At 31.9% G+C, this 15210-nt stretch overlaps 1 protein-coding gene across 2 annotated transcripts in view; it reads left to right on the top strand.

The window, feature by feature from the left end:
- LOC141461702 (uncharacterized) overlaps window positions 1-7679 on the top strand; it is a 32604-nt gene extending 24925 nt beyond the window's left edge. For both annotated transcript variants that reach the window (XM_074142945.1, XM_074142946.1), the window contains 4 exons: window positions 3592-3662; window positions 3964-4239; window positions 5413-5955; window positions 6678-7679. In XM_074142945.1, coding sequence (XP_073999046.1) covers window positions 3592-3662; window positions 3964-4239; window positions 5413-5955; window positions 6678-7502 — 1715 coding nt within the window. In that variant the 3' untranslated portion in view covers window positions 7503-7679. The remainder of the gene's footprint in view (window positions 1-3591; window positions 3663-3963; window positions 4240-5412; window positions 5956-6677) is intronic.
- The last annotated feature ends 7531 nt before the right edge of the window (window positions 7680-15210 follow it).

Here is a 15210-nt window from a genome sequence, read left to right on the forward strand (position 1 = left end):
GTAGTTGGACGTTAAGCCCCGCCTGAAAAAATAGGCGATTACTTTACTTTACTTTTTAGAGGAGATCTGTACACTAATTTCTCTTGTCAGCGGTTTGGAACAATGATTAGTTTCCCACAAAAATGGATGACAGTGTTAAATAAACTATACTTTCATTAGAGAAAAAATTTAGACTGTACTATAGTTTCTCTTTGTAGAGAAGGTAGATCTGTACATTTTACTAATTTAGGAGGACTTTAGAACCATGATTTACCCTTATAAATTAAGTAAAAGATAGGAACATGTACCAAATTGGAAGCTGTTTATAGCCATTTTTAGTTTATAGCCCTTTAAAGTTGGTGGTACATTTTGTACACGCCAGAGTCTTGGAAGCAGTTTTGAGTAGTATCATTATATAGTTCGCAAGTCTAAGAGTATATTGGTCTTACTAAGAACATTTTCAAGGCATAGGCTTTTTCAGTTTTTTGCATCTGATATACCTAAAAAAAAAGGTAAATTTCCTGTGAGTTTCATTTCTAAAAAACTGAACACGACCGCAACCTTCGAGGCTAGTGCAGGTTATTTTTTGCACTCCATCTCAAATAGCTGAAGCATCATAAATTTGGGACACGAATTTTCGGGCCTGAGATACGAGGAATTAGGCTCTAAATCTTAAAGACATTTGTAGTTTTGGGTGCAAACTTCGCCTAGCTGAACATCATGGACTTAGCCAGCAACAAACCTAGAAAAATTTTAAACCAAACTTTCGGCTGAGTGTAACGTTATGGTGCTTTTGAGACAATGATTTGAAGTGATTACTTGTGCGCTGCTAAAATCTAATTTTTGGATTACTTTTTTAGTTTTCAAATTACAAAAAAAAAAAAATTCTGATACCCACAGATTTTTTGAGTGTATTTTAGATTCCTACCAAGTGGAGCAACAAATTTTTGACAATAAGTTCTAATTTCAAAAAAAAAAAAATATGTATATCAGGTAAAATCAAAATTTAGTAAAAATACATCAAATCTAAGAACGAAATTTGTTTGTTATTGTTTGCTTCAAGTTGTTTGTCCAAAACCATAAAAAAAAAGGAAGTTTGTTTGTTTTTACCAAGTGTTTGTCTGTTTATTTTTGTGGTCGGCTACTGTAAATAGCGCCCCCCCCCCACCAAAAATATCTATTTTGTATTAGAATTTTAGGAGTTATTTAGTAGTTATTTTCAATGAAAAATGTAACGTTCTTTTAATAACTCTGAACAGTCGAAAATTTAGTGGTCAGATAAACCTGATGACTTAAGAGTTTAAACCTAACTAAATAAATCCCCGCTCGTTGTCAAGTTAGAGATGACACATCTTGTCGGAAAAAAGAAAAAGTAGCCCTGAGGTATGAATGAATCAAAGATCTTTAGATTGTTTGTGTATCTACTCTGAGATTTCACTAAAAAAAAAGTCCGATGAGTAAGAATAGTCAGTGAGTTCACCTTACTTTACCAAAATGGTTTGTTTACTTATCTATTGCAACTTTTTTCTTTTCTTTCTTTCATTGTTAACCAGGTGTGCTGCATTCAATTTGTTTCCCTACTGCTTCCAGGTTAGACCACTCATTTCTGTATATCAGTTGATAAATAAGGAATTTCATCGAAATGTGTGTAATCGGTTGTCAGAGATTCTCTCTCAGCCAACACACTTCTTGTTTTTAATGCTCTTTCCAATATAATTTGAAGATAAATCCGCTAAATTACAAAAATAAAAAGCACTAAAAATTGTGAGGATACTGAAGAAGTAATGTTTCCCCACCAACATTTAATTACAACCCTGTTTACCAAAGAAGTCCCAAAAAGAGCGGTAGCCGCCAGACACGGATAATCACTCCCTGATTGCAATGCCAGGTTAAATTGGCTTTATCCAATTAATTGTTTTAATTGGTTCTTATTGTTTAAAATATATCCACTTTTCCATTGCAAAAGTTTGATCAAGGATGGATATCGTCCGGGTTAAATGAAAGCCTTTACAGAAGTGAGGCCTATACTCCTAGTGGAATGCGAGAAGGGTGTTGACTGTTTGCAGCGGCATTTTGTAGTTGGATGATTGTAAGACTGATTTAGCCTGAAATCTAGTGCTGGTGTAGAATCCCTTCTATAGCAGGTGGCACTGAATCTTGAATAAGTGTACAAAGTATACCTGAGGATTCTTAGAGAGTGAGTTAGAGATACACTTTACACTTTGGTAAACTTTATGGGAGAAAATAGCTTCTAGCTTCAACTGAAATTAATTCTTAATAGAATTTTGCGCCAATTGTGTATGTCTTGATATGGTTTTGTCTTTTATGTTTTGATTTACTTTTATTTAATTTTTTGTTTTAAATTTCTAATTTTCAGATTTTACTGCCTCTTTCTTGTTTTTTTATTATAAAAAAACTCTGCTGTAAATTTATCTGCCTTGTCTATTCGGAACTATTTTTTTTTTTTTTTTTTTTTTGGCATTGATCACATTTCTGTGTTTTCCGTTTTGAATTTGTTTTTATTTTTTATTTTGATTGGCATATCTTGTCTCTGTCAATTTTTGTTGTTTTAAATTGCAAAATTGTATATAATAGGAATCAACTACCGTCCTAAAAAAAAAAGTTGCCTAGGAGCTTTTCTAATCTAAGCATTGCTGGCCTCCGGACAGCGTTCTTTCGTTATAGACTACACACTTTCCAGCACTGGATAGTAAACTGTAAGAAGCTCTTAGGAAGAAGTAATGTAAGGGCTAGCAGCTTGATACTAACTCGGGATATGAGCGTGGGAATCCAGTACGCTAACATCTGAGATAATTCCTAACCTCTATAGGTACTTAAATTGACTTCTTGTTCTTGCTACATAATCTTAATTCCTCTTGAATTCCTGCTGAATTCCTCAAGAATTCATTGCACTCTAGCTTCATTTTCTCTTTAGTGGGCACTGGATTCCTCGACAGTTCTCTTAAGTCTTCTTTAATTTTTCTTAAAATCCCCTTGAATTGCTCTTGAATATTTTTAGAACTCCAGTTGAGTTTCTTATTGCCTTTTGTTGAACTTCTAATATTAAAATACTTTTGAATTCTTTTTTCTGAACTCTTCTCGAGTTATTCATCACCTCATGAATTCTCTTAAAGTCCTTACTTTTTTCGGTGCCTTATTGATCTTTTATTGCTCAATCTACTCTATTCATAGCCTAGAGATTACTCTAATCTTGGAACAATTTTCTGATATGTGTTCTTTTCGATTGCATTTTTCCTCTACGATCTGAAATCCACCTTCTTCAAATATTATCATCGCATCCTACTCAAGGGAACTTTGTCACATTCTTTTTATTGGTCCAGGATGCCCTGAAAAGGCTATTAGAAAACTAAGGGCAACTAGACCTGCTTTGGATCATGCGTATTCAGCTAAATCTAAACTGGAGGAGGTGTGGGTAAATATTCTCTTTGCTAAGGTTATCCCAAGAACTTAAACCGAGACCTGTGTTTTGAGGTCGCTACTTTAATATCAATAGTTCATATGTTCGGCAACTTTGTTTTTTAGGGAAAAGTTTATTTCGTTTCATTGAACTCATTCATTGATAATTTGTTTTGGTACTTATTACATTTTCAGGTTTTGCTGCCCGTTTGTTGACAACTGAACGAAGACCTTATGCTGCGGACGACAAGAAATCAAGCATTACCGTGAGTATATTTTTCAATTATAATTGAAAAAAAAAGAAGGTTTTTGAGGTTAAAACGTCTATTTTAGTTACCCTAAGTAACTGCTAAGATAAAGTCATGATATTAGGTCATATCATATAGCTCTAGGTTTATTATAGCCTCTGTGCTGATGATCAGTCCACAACAGATTTATTGCTGTCTGCTCTATTTCGATAGTTAGTCTTAGCTTTGGAACATCATAATCGATTGTAATATAATTTTAAGTAAAGAAAGTCAGTTTTAATGTTTATGAAGTACCAGAATATTTTCTTTTGACTTTTAGAAATACAAGAAGAATGAACCCAAAACACCTGGTGAAATTTTGTTCACTCAAAAACGAGAGAAACTAGGAAAAAAGGATGAAAACATTGACGTAGAATTACTGAAAACTTCCCAAGATACACCAAAGAAAGATGATGAATTTAAAACGTTCCAGAAACAAGATATTCAAGATGTCAATACTGATTCCAAAAAAAATCAAGAGATATTTGTCGAAAAAGCTGATAGTCCAGTCAGAGTGGAATCAGTGCAAACCGAAGAGAAGCCAAAATTTAAGAAGGTAATGGTAGATTTAGCGATTCACCTACAACGCTCCATGCGAATTTACCATTGTTCGAAACAGTGTTGGAAGTCTTTTTCTGTGAGCTCCTGCATGACGCGTGCCGCTTTTTCGTCGATGTCGGTCGTTAGGATTTGGCGCATGCATAGTTTTTCTGTAGCAGCATCAGTCTCGTTATTTAATAGCCACACCTCGTAGAAGTACGTTCAGCAGAATATTCCAGTTACGTCCGACCAAAGCGGTCCTTTTCCATTGTTTTATATTTAAAGCTAAAAGATCAGCTTTCAATGCCCGCTTCTCTACTTTGGTCAATGTCCAGATAATCCGAACCAAAAGTGGTCATATAAATAAATTTCGACCTTAAATTAGAAGTAGATACTCTTGTTGCTGAGAGTTTGTCTTAAAGCACCTAGATATTTATATCCAGCGGCTATCCGACTTTTTATTCCGTGAAATAATATTGATAGTAATTTTAATCGTATTTATACTTTAGCCTTGCGTAGGCTTCTTGAAGAATTACTACTTTTCCATTGACTATAGTTTCACATTTTCCAGTCAAATTGATGTGTTTGTGTTCTATCTGCGCTAATAGTAGAGCGTCAATAACTAGCTGAAAACAAGATATCCTACTAGTTTTACGTAAACATATTGTATTACTCTTTCCTTCTCTTCGAGCGCATAGGATAGCTAGTAGGTCTGATCAGTTTTTATTTCTTTAGATTTTCCAAAGTAAAATTTCTTTTAATTCGCGAAAAGGAAACGAAAATCACTTGAGTTTTTAATAAAGAGAACTTCAAATCAATGCGCGGCTATCTGGGGAGTCCATAGCATTTTGGAATGCTGTTGCAAACCATGTTGGCGGCTCGTTGGTGGCAGTTAATGGTTAAGACGCGTTCTAATTCACCAGGAAATTTTCTGGTGCTGTTATGTGATGATCCGCTTTCACAGTTTAGTTTTGCCGATGGAGCCACTTTTAAAGAAATGAAAATAGTCGCCCGAATTTCTAGATTTAACGTGGTCATTTTCTGAATCGCATCAATTTTTCATTAGTTTTTCTAGTATAAACTGAAGTCAATGGGAATACTAGTATATAAATGGAGCATTCAGATAAAAAAAAAAAAAAGCGCAGTTTATGTTCCATCCAAATTATTTTGTGTATTATTATTATTTCAGGAAACAAAACGTCGATTATCAGAAAAATCTGCTGAAGAACTTCTAGACGTAAAATCAACTACCGGAGATGCACCAAAGAAACAAGAAACTGAAGAAACAAGAGAGAATGAATGTATTCCAGTAAATACTAAAGTAATACCAGAAACTCCTAAGAAACTGTTAAAGAAAAAATCTAAAGACCTAATAGACAATGAAGAAATTAAAAAAGTTTCAAAACAACCATCTATTGATGAAATGAAAGTGCTTGAAGATAAGTCACAGGAAATCGAAACACAACCATTACCTCCAAAAGAAGAAGAGCAATTCAAAATACCAGAACCTGCCTCCGAAGAAAAGGAATTCATCCCTGAATCTACAACTGAAATTAAAAAAACCCCTGAACATTTTGACGAAACTCTAAAACCTGTTGAAGAAACAAAACCAGTTGAGTCTTCTGAACCTGTACAAGAAGCCATAATTGAATCGGAATCACCTGCGGTATTGCCGGAAACCTTAGAGACTAATGTGGAATTAGAGTCAAAGGAAAAACCAACCGTGCAGAAGGTAATTTCAATTAGCATGTGTTTTATTGTCAGTAGGACGTACGGATGCGACCCCTTTATAACCTTTTATCAAATCCATCATCAAAACGGTATTAACGGGAACAACCTAGTACTCTAAACTGCTAATAAGTTGGAAAACTGTACAGATCTACAGCAAAAAAATAAAATAATAATGGCACCACCAATCTTGTACTCGGAACTGCTCCCAAATAAGTACACTGAACAGACCTACCACCTGTACAATAATAGGAGAACTAGATTTTTGTCTCTAAAGTGCTCCCAAGTAAGTTCACAATTAACCAATCTATTTCGTATATAATATTGAAGTACATTGTACAGATCTACCACCTTCACTATATTAGGGAGACTACAGTTTTTATTTTAAAGTGCTCCTAAATAAGTTCAGTTAAATCTATTTCGTATATAATATTGAAGGGAAGTACAAACATTCTTCTAAACTGCTCTCAAGTCAGAAAATATACAAATGAGACCCCTATTAATGTTAAGGAGAATTACAACCTTCAAAGACAATGCTAATTCTAAGTCATTTACAAGTTCAAGATTTACTAAAATACCCTAATGATAAGTCAAATGGTGCTAAAGACCGGGATTTCAATGCAACTTACTAGTCTTCTCCTAGTCAGTTACAAGATTCACATTTATTTCCTACATAATATTCACTAATATCCACTAAAAGCATTGCTTCCTCTCTTTCTGTTATAGATTGATGCTGAAATAATTCAACCTGATGTGGTTGCTGAAACCACAGATGACCAAAAAATTACTGAAGAAGTTAAATTATCAGAAATTGATGACGAAAAAAATGTAATAGGTACAGCTACTGAATTCACAACATCTGAAGAAAATGAAATAACTAATGAAACTGAAGTTAAGTCCAGTGAGGTTACAGCCAGTAAAGAACCAGAGGTTACAGCCAGTAAAGAATCAGAAGTTATAGCCATTAAAGAATCAGAGGTTACAGCCAGTAAAGAATCAGAGGTTACAGCCAGTAAAGAACCAGAGGTTACAGATAGTAAAGAATCAGAGGTTACAGCTAGTAAAGAATCAGAGGTTATAGCCAGTAAAGAATCAGAGGTTACAGCTAGTAAAGAATCAGAGGTTACAGCTAGTAAAGAATCAGAGGTTATAGCCAGTAAAGAATCAGAGGTTACAGCTATAGAGTTGTCTAATGAGCCTGAAATAGTTAATACAGAAATTGCAGATTGTAATCTTCAAAAATCTACTACACATACAGAGACAACTTTAATACAGACTACACAAATTACATCCTCTGGTGATGAAGAAGGACCAGTAATTATTGCAGAAACTGCAAGAAAACAGACAACTGTAATTCAGTCAAGTACAGAAATCACTGTTAGCGAACAACCAGGAACTTTAATACGTAAAGAAACTGTAATTTCCACGGAAATCACTTCTACTGGTGAGAACGAAGACCCAGTGGTAATTACAGAGATTACGGAAAATACAGAGCCGATTATTGAGGAACCTGTAACACCGGAAGCCAATACTGAAGTGATGTTGTCTTAAAAAATAACCACCTCGTAAATAAATTACAGTAAAATCAAAAACCCTTCAAAAAAAATCACTTAAAAACACCCGCAAAAAATGTATCATTCCAAAAAGTAAAAATAAAATATGAAATTTAAAAAAAAAATTGTGCCAATATCTATACAAAATAAATTTAACAGAATTTGATTTTTTTCATTTTTTATTTAAATAATCTTATTTTATACCTTATACTTCAAATTTCACAAAGCTTGCAAAAAATCCTTAAAATTGCCTGCTAAATTTGTATTTAGAGTTAAGCACTGAAAATTTTTAGAAATTCAAGATGCCTAATTTAAACTAAACATCAAAGCCACAACACATAAAGTGAAATTGCCTTTAGAACACAGGCTTTTTAGAGCCGTCTTAAATGAAACAACTTTAATTTAAAACAAGGCTTATGTTGCCTTAATAAGTAAGCCTTAGCGCTTAGCTATAATTTTTAATCATTCATGTTCAATTTTGGTCTTTTCTACTAATTGTAGATTAAGTATTTTTTCAAAATAGAAATGAATAAATCACTGATTTAACTCAAAAATTTAATATTTTACAAAAGTAACCGACTATCAGTTATGAGGGCAAACCGAATTCATAATTTAAATAAACTGGCAGAAATATAGTACTATGTGCTGGGAATACAGATAAGCATGAACTATGTATGTATGTAATTGATTAACCCAGATAAGCTTACTGACTCATTCAACAACCAACAATAGATGATTAGTCTAGGAATAAATAAGAAATATATAACTATGGCCTAGGTTCACCAAAAAAAAAAAAGAAGTTATTTTTAATCTCAAATAATCGTTTACTAGAGCGGTACTGGTTATTACAGTATGAAATTACATCACGAAGTAAGCGCAGCCCAGTCTGTAAAATCCAGGCCAGATCTAAGTTATCTTTGATAAAAATATCATTTTTCTTGTAAACCTACGCTAGAATTCCTAATTTATCCACTGTTTTTTTAATAAGTGCGGCACGGCCTCTAGTAAATAGTTATTTGAGATCACTTGTACAACATACTATATAACATATACTATTATAAAACATATAATAATATCTAATAATAATAATAGGTCCTTATTATTTTTGTGGTTTGAAATATAAATTATAAACATAATAATTAAAAAAGACAGACAAATTTCATGGCCAATGACCATTGTTTCCGAAACAAAATTAAAACTACAAAACAATACTAAAACTACAAAACAAAAAATTAAATTATTAAAAGCAAAATAAAATAAGATAGAGCTAAATAAGAAATAATAAAAACTGAGCCTGAAAAAATAATTTTTTTTTTATAAAAAAAAAAAAGCTTAAATGAAATGAAATCGCCTCTGTTCTCAATAAATTTGGGACAAAAACATAAAAAAATAATAATAAAACAAACAAAAATAACTTGTTTGTGCATCAAATTGTAATAAGCAACTTTGTGTATCTGTTAAAGATCCAGTCAGAAAAATTTAGCGATATATTGTTGCTTTTGGTTGAAATTCTTTGACTAACTCGTACCTTTATAGTCATGCTTTTCTAAATTAGCGAACCAGATTGATCTAAAATTTTCAATTTAAATAATTAATGAATAAAATTGCTTTTTATTAAAGTGTATAATTTGAAATTCTCTGAGGTTGGGGCATACTAGTACAAAATGGAAAACATTTTCTTCTCTGATACATGTTATGTAACACGTAACATATGTTACCCCACAAACATAACTTAATTTCATTTTTTAAGAGTATTTATTGAGGTACAGTAGTTCCCCTCTGACTTTAATTATCCAGCTAATGAAGTTACAGTCTAATTCGCTTCTAGAAACTAGTTCCGATTGAGGATTTAGATTCTGGTACAGAATACCCCTTTGACATTTTGTGGAGAGGTATTAAATTGTTGATCAAATTAGTTTTGTTTTTAAAATTGATCTATCTTTTACTTTCTCATTTAATACGTTAGTTAAATAGATATTGAATGCCAAGCACAATTTTTCCAACTCTCTATAGATTAACACTTTTTAAAGATAATTTCCTTCAATAATATGCAAGGGTATCTGTGAGACAGAGAGATAGGCATCCTATAAGTACTTAATGCACAATTTAACAATAAACAGGAAATGTGAGGACATTGGTCACCAAATATACAACAAAATCTGGCGTATTTTAACTGCCAAACTAAACACTTATTTTAGAAAACACAATTAGCAGCACCTCAATCACGTGCCAAGAACAACCTCACACTTATGCTTTGTAATACACAGGCAATACACAAATTATGCTCACAGCGTTGTATTTCTCCAATATTTTTGATAAAGCTACCTCTTATTTGATTATTAAACTATTAAATGAATTCAGAACAAATTTTGCTGTCGAAACCCTTCCCTTAAAATGTTGCTCCAGTCATGTTAAGGTAATTCTCAGATTCCTGCAACAGTTCCCAACCTGAATTTTTTTCATTATGGTACAACTATTGTTCATTAAGAGCTCCATTTTTAGAAATCACAATTTTTGATTGATTAAAAACCTTTATTTAACGTATGCCGGCATCCCGACTTTTGCCACTGTTATTTGAACTTACATCATAAATTAAGAACGGCTCAGTCTGTAATATATGTAATATATGGATTTTCAAGTAAAAATTTTTACTTGAAAATAAATATATTTTTTTTTTAGAGATCTTAGGCCTTAATACCGACCTATCCCACTATTTATTCAATCTATATTATGATGTAAAGACATCATAATATACAGTTCTGTTCTAGTAAGTATCGATTTGAGATTAAAAATAACGTTTTTCGGAGAACCTAACCAGGAAATCCAACTTTTCTCATAGTTTTTGAAGTTACATTATGAATCAAAGGCGACACGGTCTATAAGATCCTGCCCAGCTCTTGAAACTTTTCACTTGAGATTAAAAATCATATTTTTTTTTCTGAATCTAGGCCGGAATTCCTACTTTTTCTTTTTTATTTTGAACCTATAGGTGTTATCAAGTAAGGACGACGAAGTCTGTAACATCCAGCCCTGTTCTAATAAATATTTATTCGAAATAAAAACTACTCTAGTGAACTACTCTCTTAAGCGAAAGTACTTTTTAGTTCGGAATTTAGAATTTTTCCACATTTTTGTAACTTATGTAATGATGGTGGAACTAAATAATCTGTAACATCTAGTAAATGAGTAAATGGTTATTTAAGATTAAAAATAACTTTTTTCGGTATACCAAGGCAGGAATTCCGATTTTATCCACTTTTATTGAACATATATTGTGAAGTATGGTCGAAACATCCTGTAATATCCTGCCCAACACTTGAAAATTCTTACTTAAGATATTAAATCACTCGTTTTTGTTAATTTAGGCCGGAATTCTACTTTATTTTGAACTTATATTTTGAAATAAGGACGACTAAGTCTATAACATCTATCCCAATTTTAGTAAATGGTTATTCGAGATTAAAAATTACTTTTTACTGTGAACCTAGTTGGAATTCCTGATTTTCCCACTGTTTTTTTTATTTTGTCATTTTTATCAAATAATAGAAACAAATAATAGTATACAAAATCCAGAAATACCCTAGAAATCTCTTGGTTAATAATCTTATTTTTTTTGTGAATCTAGGCCGGAATTCCGAATTTTTTTAATGTTAAATTTGTCGCCAATTACCAATGGTTCAAACTTGTTAATTTTCACCTTTACAACTGGATAACTCAAAACTCTGAGAGAACTGCAAATTTGTAAAAATGAACTTCACAGGCTTCGGAAAAATTGGAATTTATTAAAACTGTCCGGTAGGACAGTTGTATAAGGGTTGACCATCAAAAACTGCACGAAAAAGTGTAACGTTGAAAAACACCCAACTTTGACAATTTTTTTCTATTTTTCTATAAAAGATAAAATTCCCAAATTTTCTTTAAATCTTACTCCAAATTCTCCTTTATAACTATAATTTTTTTGCAACCACCCAGATCTAATAGGTTTCGAGAAAAAAGTTGCCGAAAATGAGCAAAAACGGCTTTTTCAAAAAATGTTCTTGTTCTTGTTCTTCTTCTTCTTGTTGTTCTTGTTGTTGTTCTTGTTGTTGTTCTTGTTGTTACCTTTTTTGTAAACAACGTAGCGCCTAAACGCGTGAACCGATTTTCATGAATGAGGTGTCATTCGATTCGGAATTTTATGTAGATGTGCCTTTTGGGGGTCTCGACGCTGTACATTAAACAAGAGAGGAGTTAGCCCCCTTAATGTAAGGCCCCCTCGAAAATTATTATTACTAATTACTCTGTAAATCTTGGCCCGATTTTGATAAAATTTGGTAGGATGATAGGGTTAGGGCTCCCCTACGTAACATTAAAGCGGCGATCAGCTCTTCCACTTGTTGAGGGGAAGTATAGCGATCGTTGCAAATTATCGACACGTGAACCGATTTTCATGAATGAAGTGTCATTCGAATCGAAATTTTGTACAGATTTGCACTTTAAAAGTCTCGACGCCGTGCCTCATAAGGAGGGGAGTTTGCCCCACCCAAATAAGGCCCTTTCTAAAACTATTATTACCAATATTTCTATAACGCTAAATCCGATTTTGATAAAATTCAGCTCGAATAAGTGGTTAAAGCTCCTCTACGTTGCTGATGCTCTTGCACCTACTAAGAGGAAGTACTGCAATCGTTTAAATTATCAATGAGTGAACCAATTTAAATCAATGAATTGTCGTTCGATTAAAAAATCTTTGCCTCTTTGCCTTTTAGGGAGAAGTACTGCAATCGTAGTTTATTTTTCTTACTCCTCTTAAAAGGAAGTACTGAAATCGCAGTTTAATTTTGCTATTTACGTATAAATACCTTCCTATGTTATTCAAAACGCTTTTTCAAAAAAATTGTTATTGAGGATGGTTTGGGGGAACGCAACTATAATCATTCTTTAAAAAGATCTCTCCAGTGGTAGTTACGGTTCCGACTTAACACCTTATCAGATTATAATGATAGAATTGCTTATTCCAAATTTTAAAAAAATCTGTAAAGAAGATATGTAACTTTGTAAAATAGACAAAAAGGAAAATCTATCCAAAAGGTACAAAAATCTCCTTAACAAAAACTTACAGTTTCAAATGTTAAGTATAAGGGTTGATTAAACGCCAAAAGGTACACAAATCAGCGTGTACCCAACATTTCATTAATACTTCATTAATAGTCAAGTAATTCTACTGCATTAATTTTCATTAATAAGTTATTTTTTAGAATTTATTAGATGTCACAGACCCTTATGCTGGCCACTTCATTTATAATATTTTTTGTTATAATTATGATAAATCACATATATATGTACATGCATGTTAAAGTAGAACAAGACAAAGTTAGAGTAGGCTACTGTCTTGAATTCGTCTTACCGAAATATTCGTGAGCACAAATAACACACAGTTAATAACAAGTAGATTATTCAACAACAATTATTCATTTCTCAATTGTAATTTAATTTAGTCCCCCTAATTTTACTTATAGTAAAATGCTGGAATAATTAGCTGTCCTAAAAATATGCATATCTACATATATATGAACAAGCATGTTAAAGTAGAAAAATACAAAGTTAGAGTAGGCTACTGTCTTGAATTCGTCTTACCGATATTACATATATACAACATTGTGGGATGAATATCTAGATTGAGAATGTAATTGAAGAAAACTATATTATTTGCGATAAAGCCAGATAATTATTACCTATTATTATAAACGTTTGACTACTACATAAAATAACAATTACTTTAATCGAAGAATGAACTTAAACCGACGATTTTTATTTAAAAATAAAAATAAATAAATGAAATAAAATCATTAATGTAAGTTTTTTATAAAAAAAAGTTTTGAATTTTTTAGCCTCATATTTTTTTTTTATTTTTTGTAACGTTTTTCTTTTTAACCTGTAATTAATAGTTTGATTATTATAAATAACTAGATATTACAGTCAATCTACAGTGCTACTTGAACATATTATATTTTGTAGACGAAAATGGCCAGCATAAGGGTCTGTGACATCTAATAAATTCTAAAAAATAACTTATTAATGAAAATTAATGCAGTAGAATTACTTGACTATTAATGAAGTATTAATGAAATGTTGGGTACACGCTGATTTGTGTACCTTTTGGCGTTTAATCAACCCTTATACTTAACATTTGAAACTGTAAGTTTTTGTTAAGGAGATTAGGTAGAATGACTAGAAATTAGTGCATTTTTGCTCTCACCATCGACATCTGTACGTATATATGTATAGTAGCGCTAGTAAATACATCATAGGATAATTTAATTTTCAATAGATTAATATTAAACTAGAATGATCAGCAAGTAAATGTAGTTTTGCTATTACTATTAATATTTAAAAGCAGAGCTGTAATATACACCTCAGGTCGCTCTAATTTTGAAAATCAAAACTTCAATACTGAATTTAAACTAGAATGTCCAGTGAATTATTGGATTTTAGCTCTCGCTACCTATCTCTATAGCAGATCCAGAATATATTTATTGACTACTCCTAATTTTTGAAGCACTTCAAAAGACAAAGGAACAATTAGGAAATATTAGTTGGAATGACCAGCAAGTTGGTTATTTTGAACCTTACCGATTTCTAATGCACAGCTAGAATATACCACATACATAATAAGTCACTTGAATTTGGTAAAGAAACTTCAAAAACGAAGAAAAAATATACAGCTAGAATGACCAACAAACTAGTGAATTTTGGCTCTCACCACCGATATTAGGTCGCTTGATTTAACAAGAAGCACATTAAATGAAGCATGAATTTGCCACAGAAAAATTAAGTCTTAGCAATGGTTTACTAATTTAACTTCTCAGATTTTGTCCATTAGAATATATTTAAGCATATAAGCAGAGTTACAGCCAGACAATAAATTTGTATGCGGCACTCTGCCGGCTAACCATATGGTTTGGCTAATAAAAGTGCGGGGAGAGCTGCTGCATTTAAATAAATATATGTTTACTCAGCCAGTTGCATTATGCTCGCTGTGTAACAAAAAGGAGGTGGAATAGCTTTTCCATTTTGTAGCTTCCTGCTCCATTTTGTCAGAGTTTAGAGTAAAATATTTACATAAAAAAACATTAGGCCATACCGAATTTATTTCATATTAGGATAGAAATTATTGGGCTGGTCTAATAATAAATTATTGTATTTATGCGTGGAAGTATTGTACTTTTTAGTTTCAGAATTCAATTATTAGGGTGGTTATACTATTTCTGTTGTACTAGATTTGTTTATTTCTTTTGCTTTCAGATATTCATTGAGAATTTTAGTTGTTCATATATTGCATTCAATTTAATAATATTTTTTGTTTCTTAGTTACTAAAATAAATAACAACCCCTCAGACGGTCAATGACCCTATGTATGTCTTGTTGAGTACAAGATGAAACAAAAATTAAAATAAAGGGTGTTATTTATTATTATTACCAATTTAACTTCAAGTTGGCATAATAGTGATAGGCCAATTGTTTAAAATAAAATAAAGTTTTTAAAGAATAACCCTTATAGTTTAAATAATTGGAAAATTTTAGAAATTTATATAGTTCTACTCATTTAAATAAGCATAAGGTATTATGTTGCTTTTAAAAAAGGATTTTATTTCGTTACGGAGAAGTGTCTCTTAAATTTGGAAATTGCTGGGTGTTGTGGCGCCTTAGAGTTTTGGGTTATCCAG

This window comes from Rhodnius prolixus, unplaced genomic scaffold, assembly GCF_049639745.1.
Source record: "Rhodnius prolixus isolate KJV_2025 unplaced genomic scaffold, Rpr scaffold_12, whole genome shotgun sequence".
NCBI lineage: Eukaryota > Metazoa > Arthropoda > Insecta > Hemiptera > Reduviidae > Rhodnius > Rhodnius prolixus.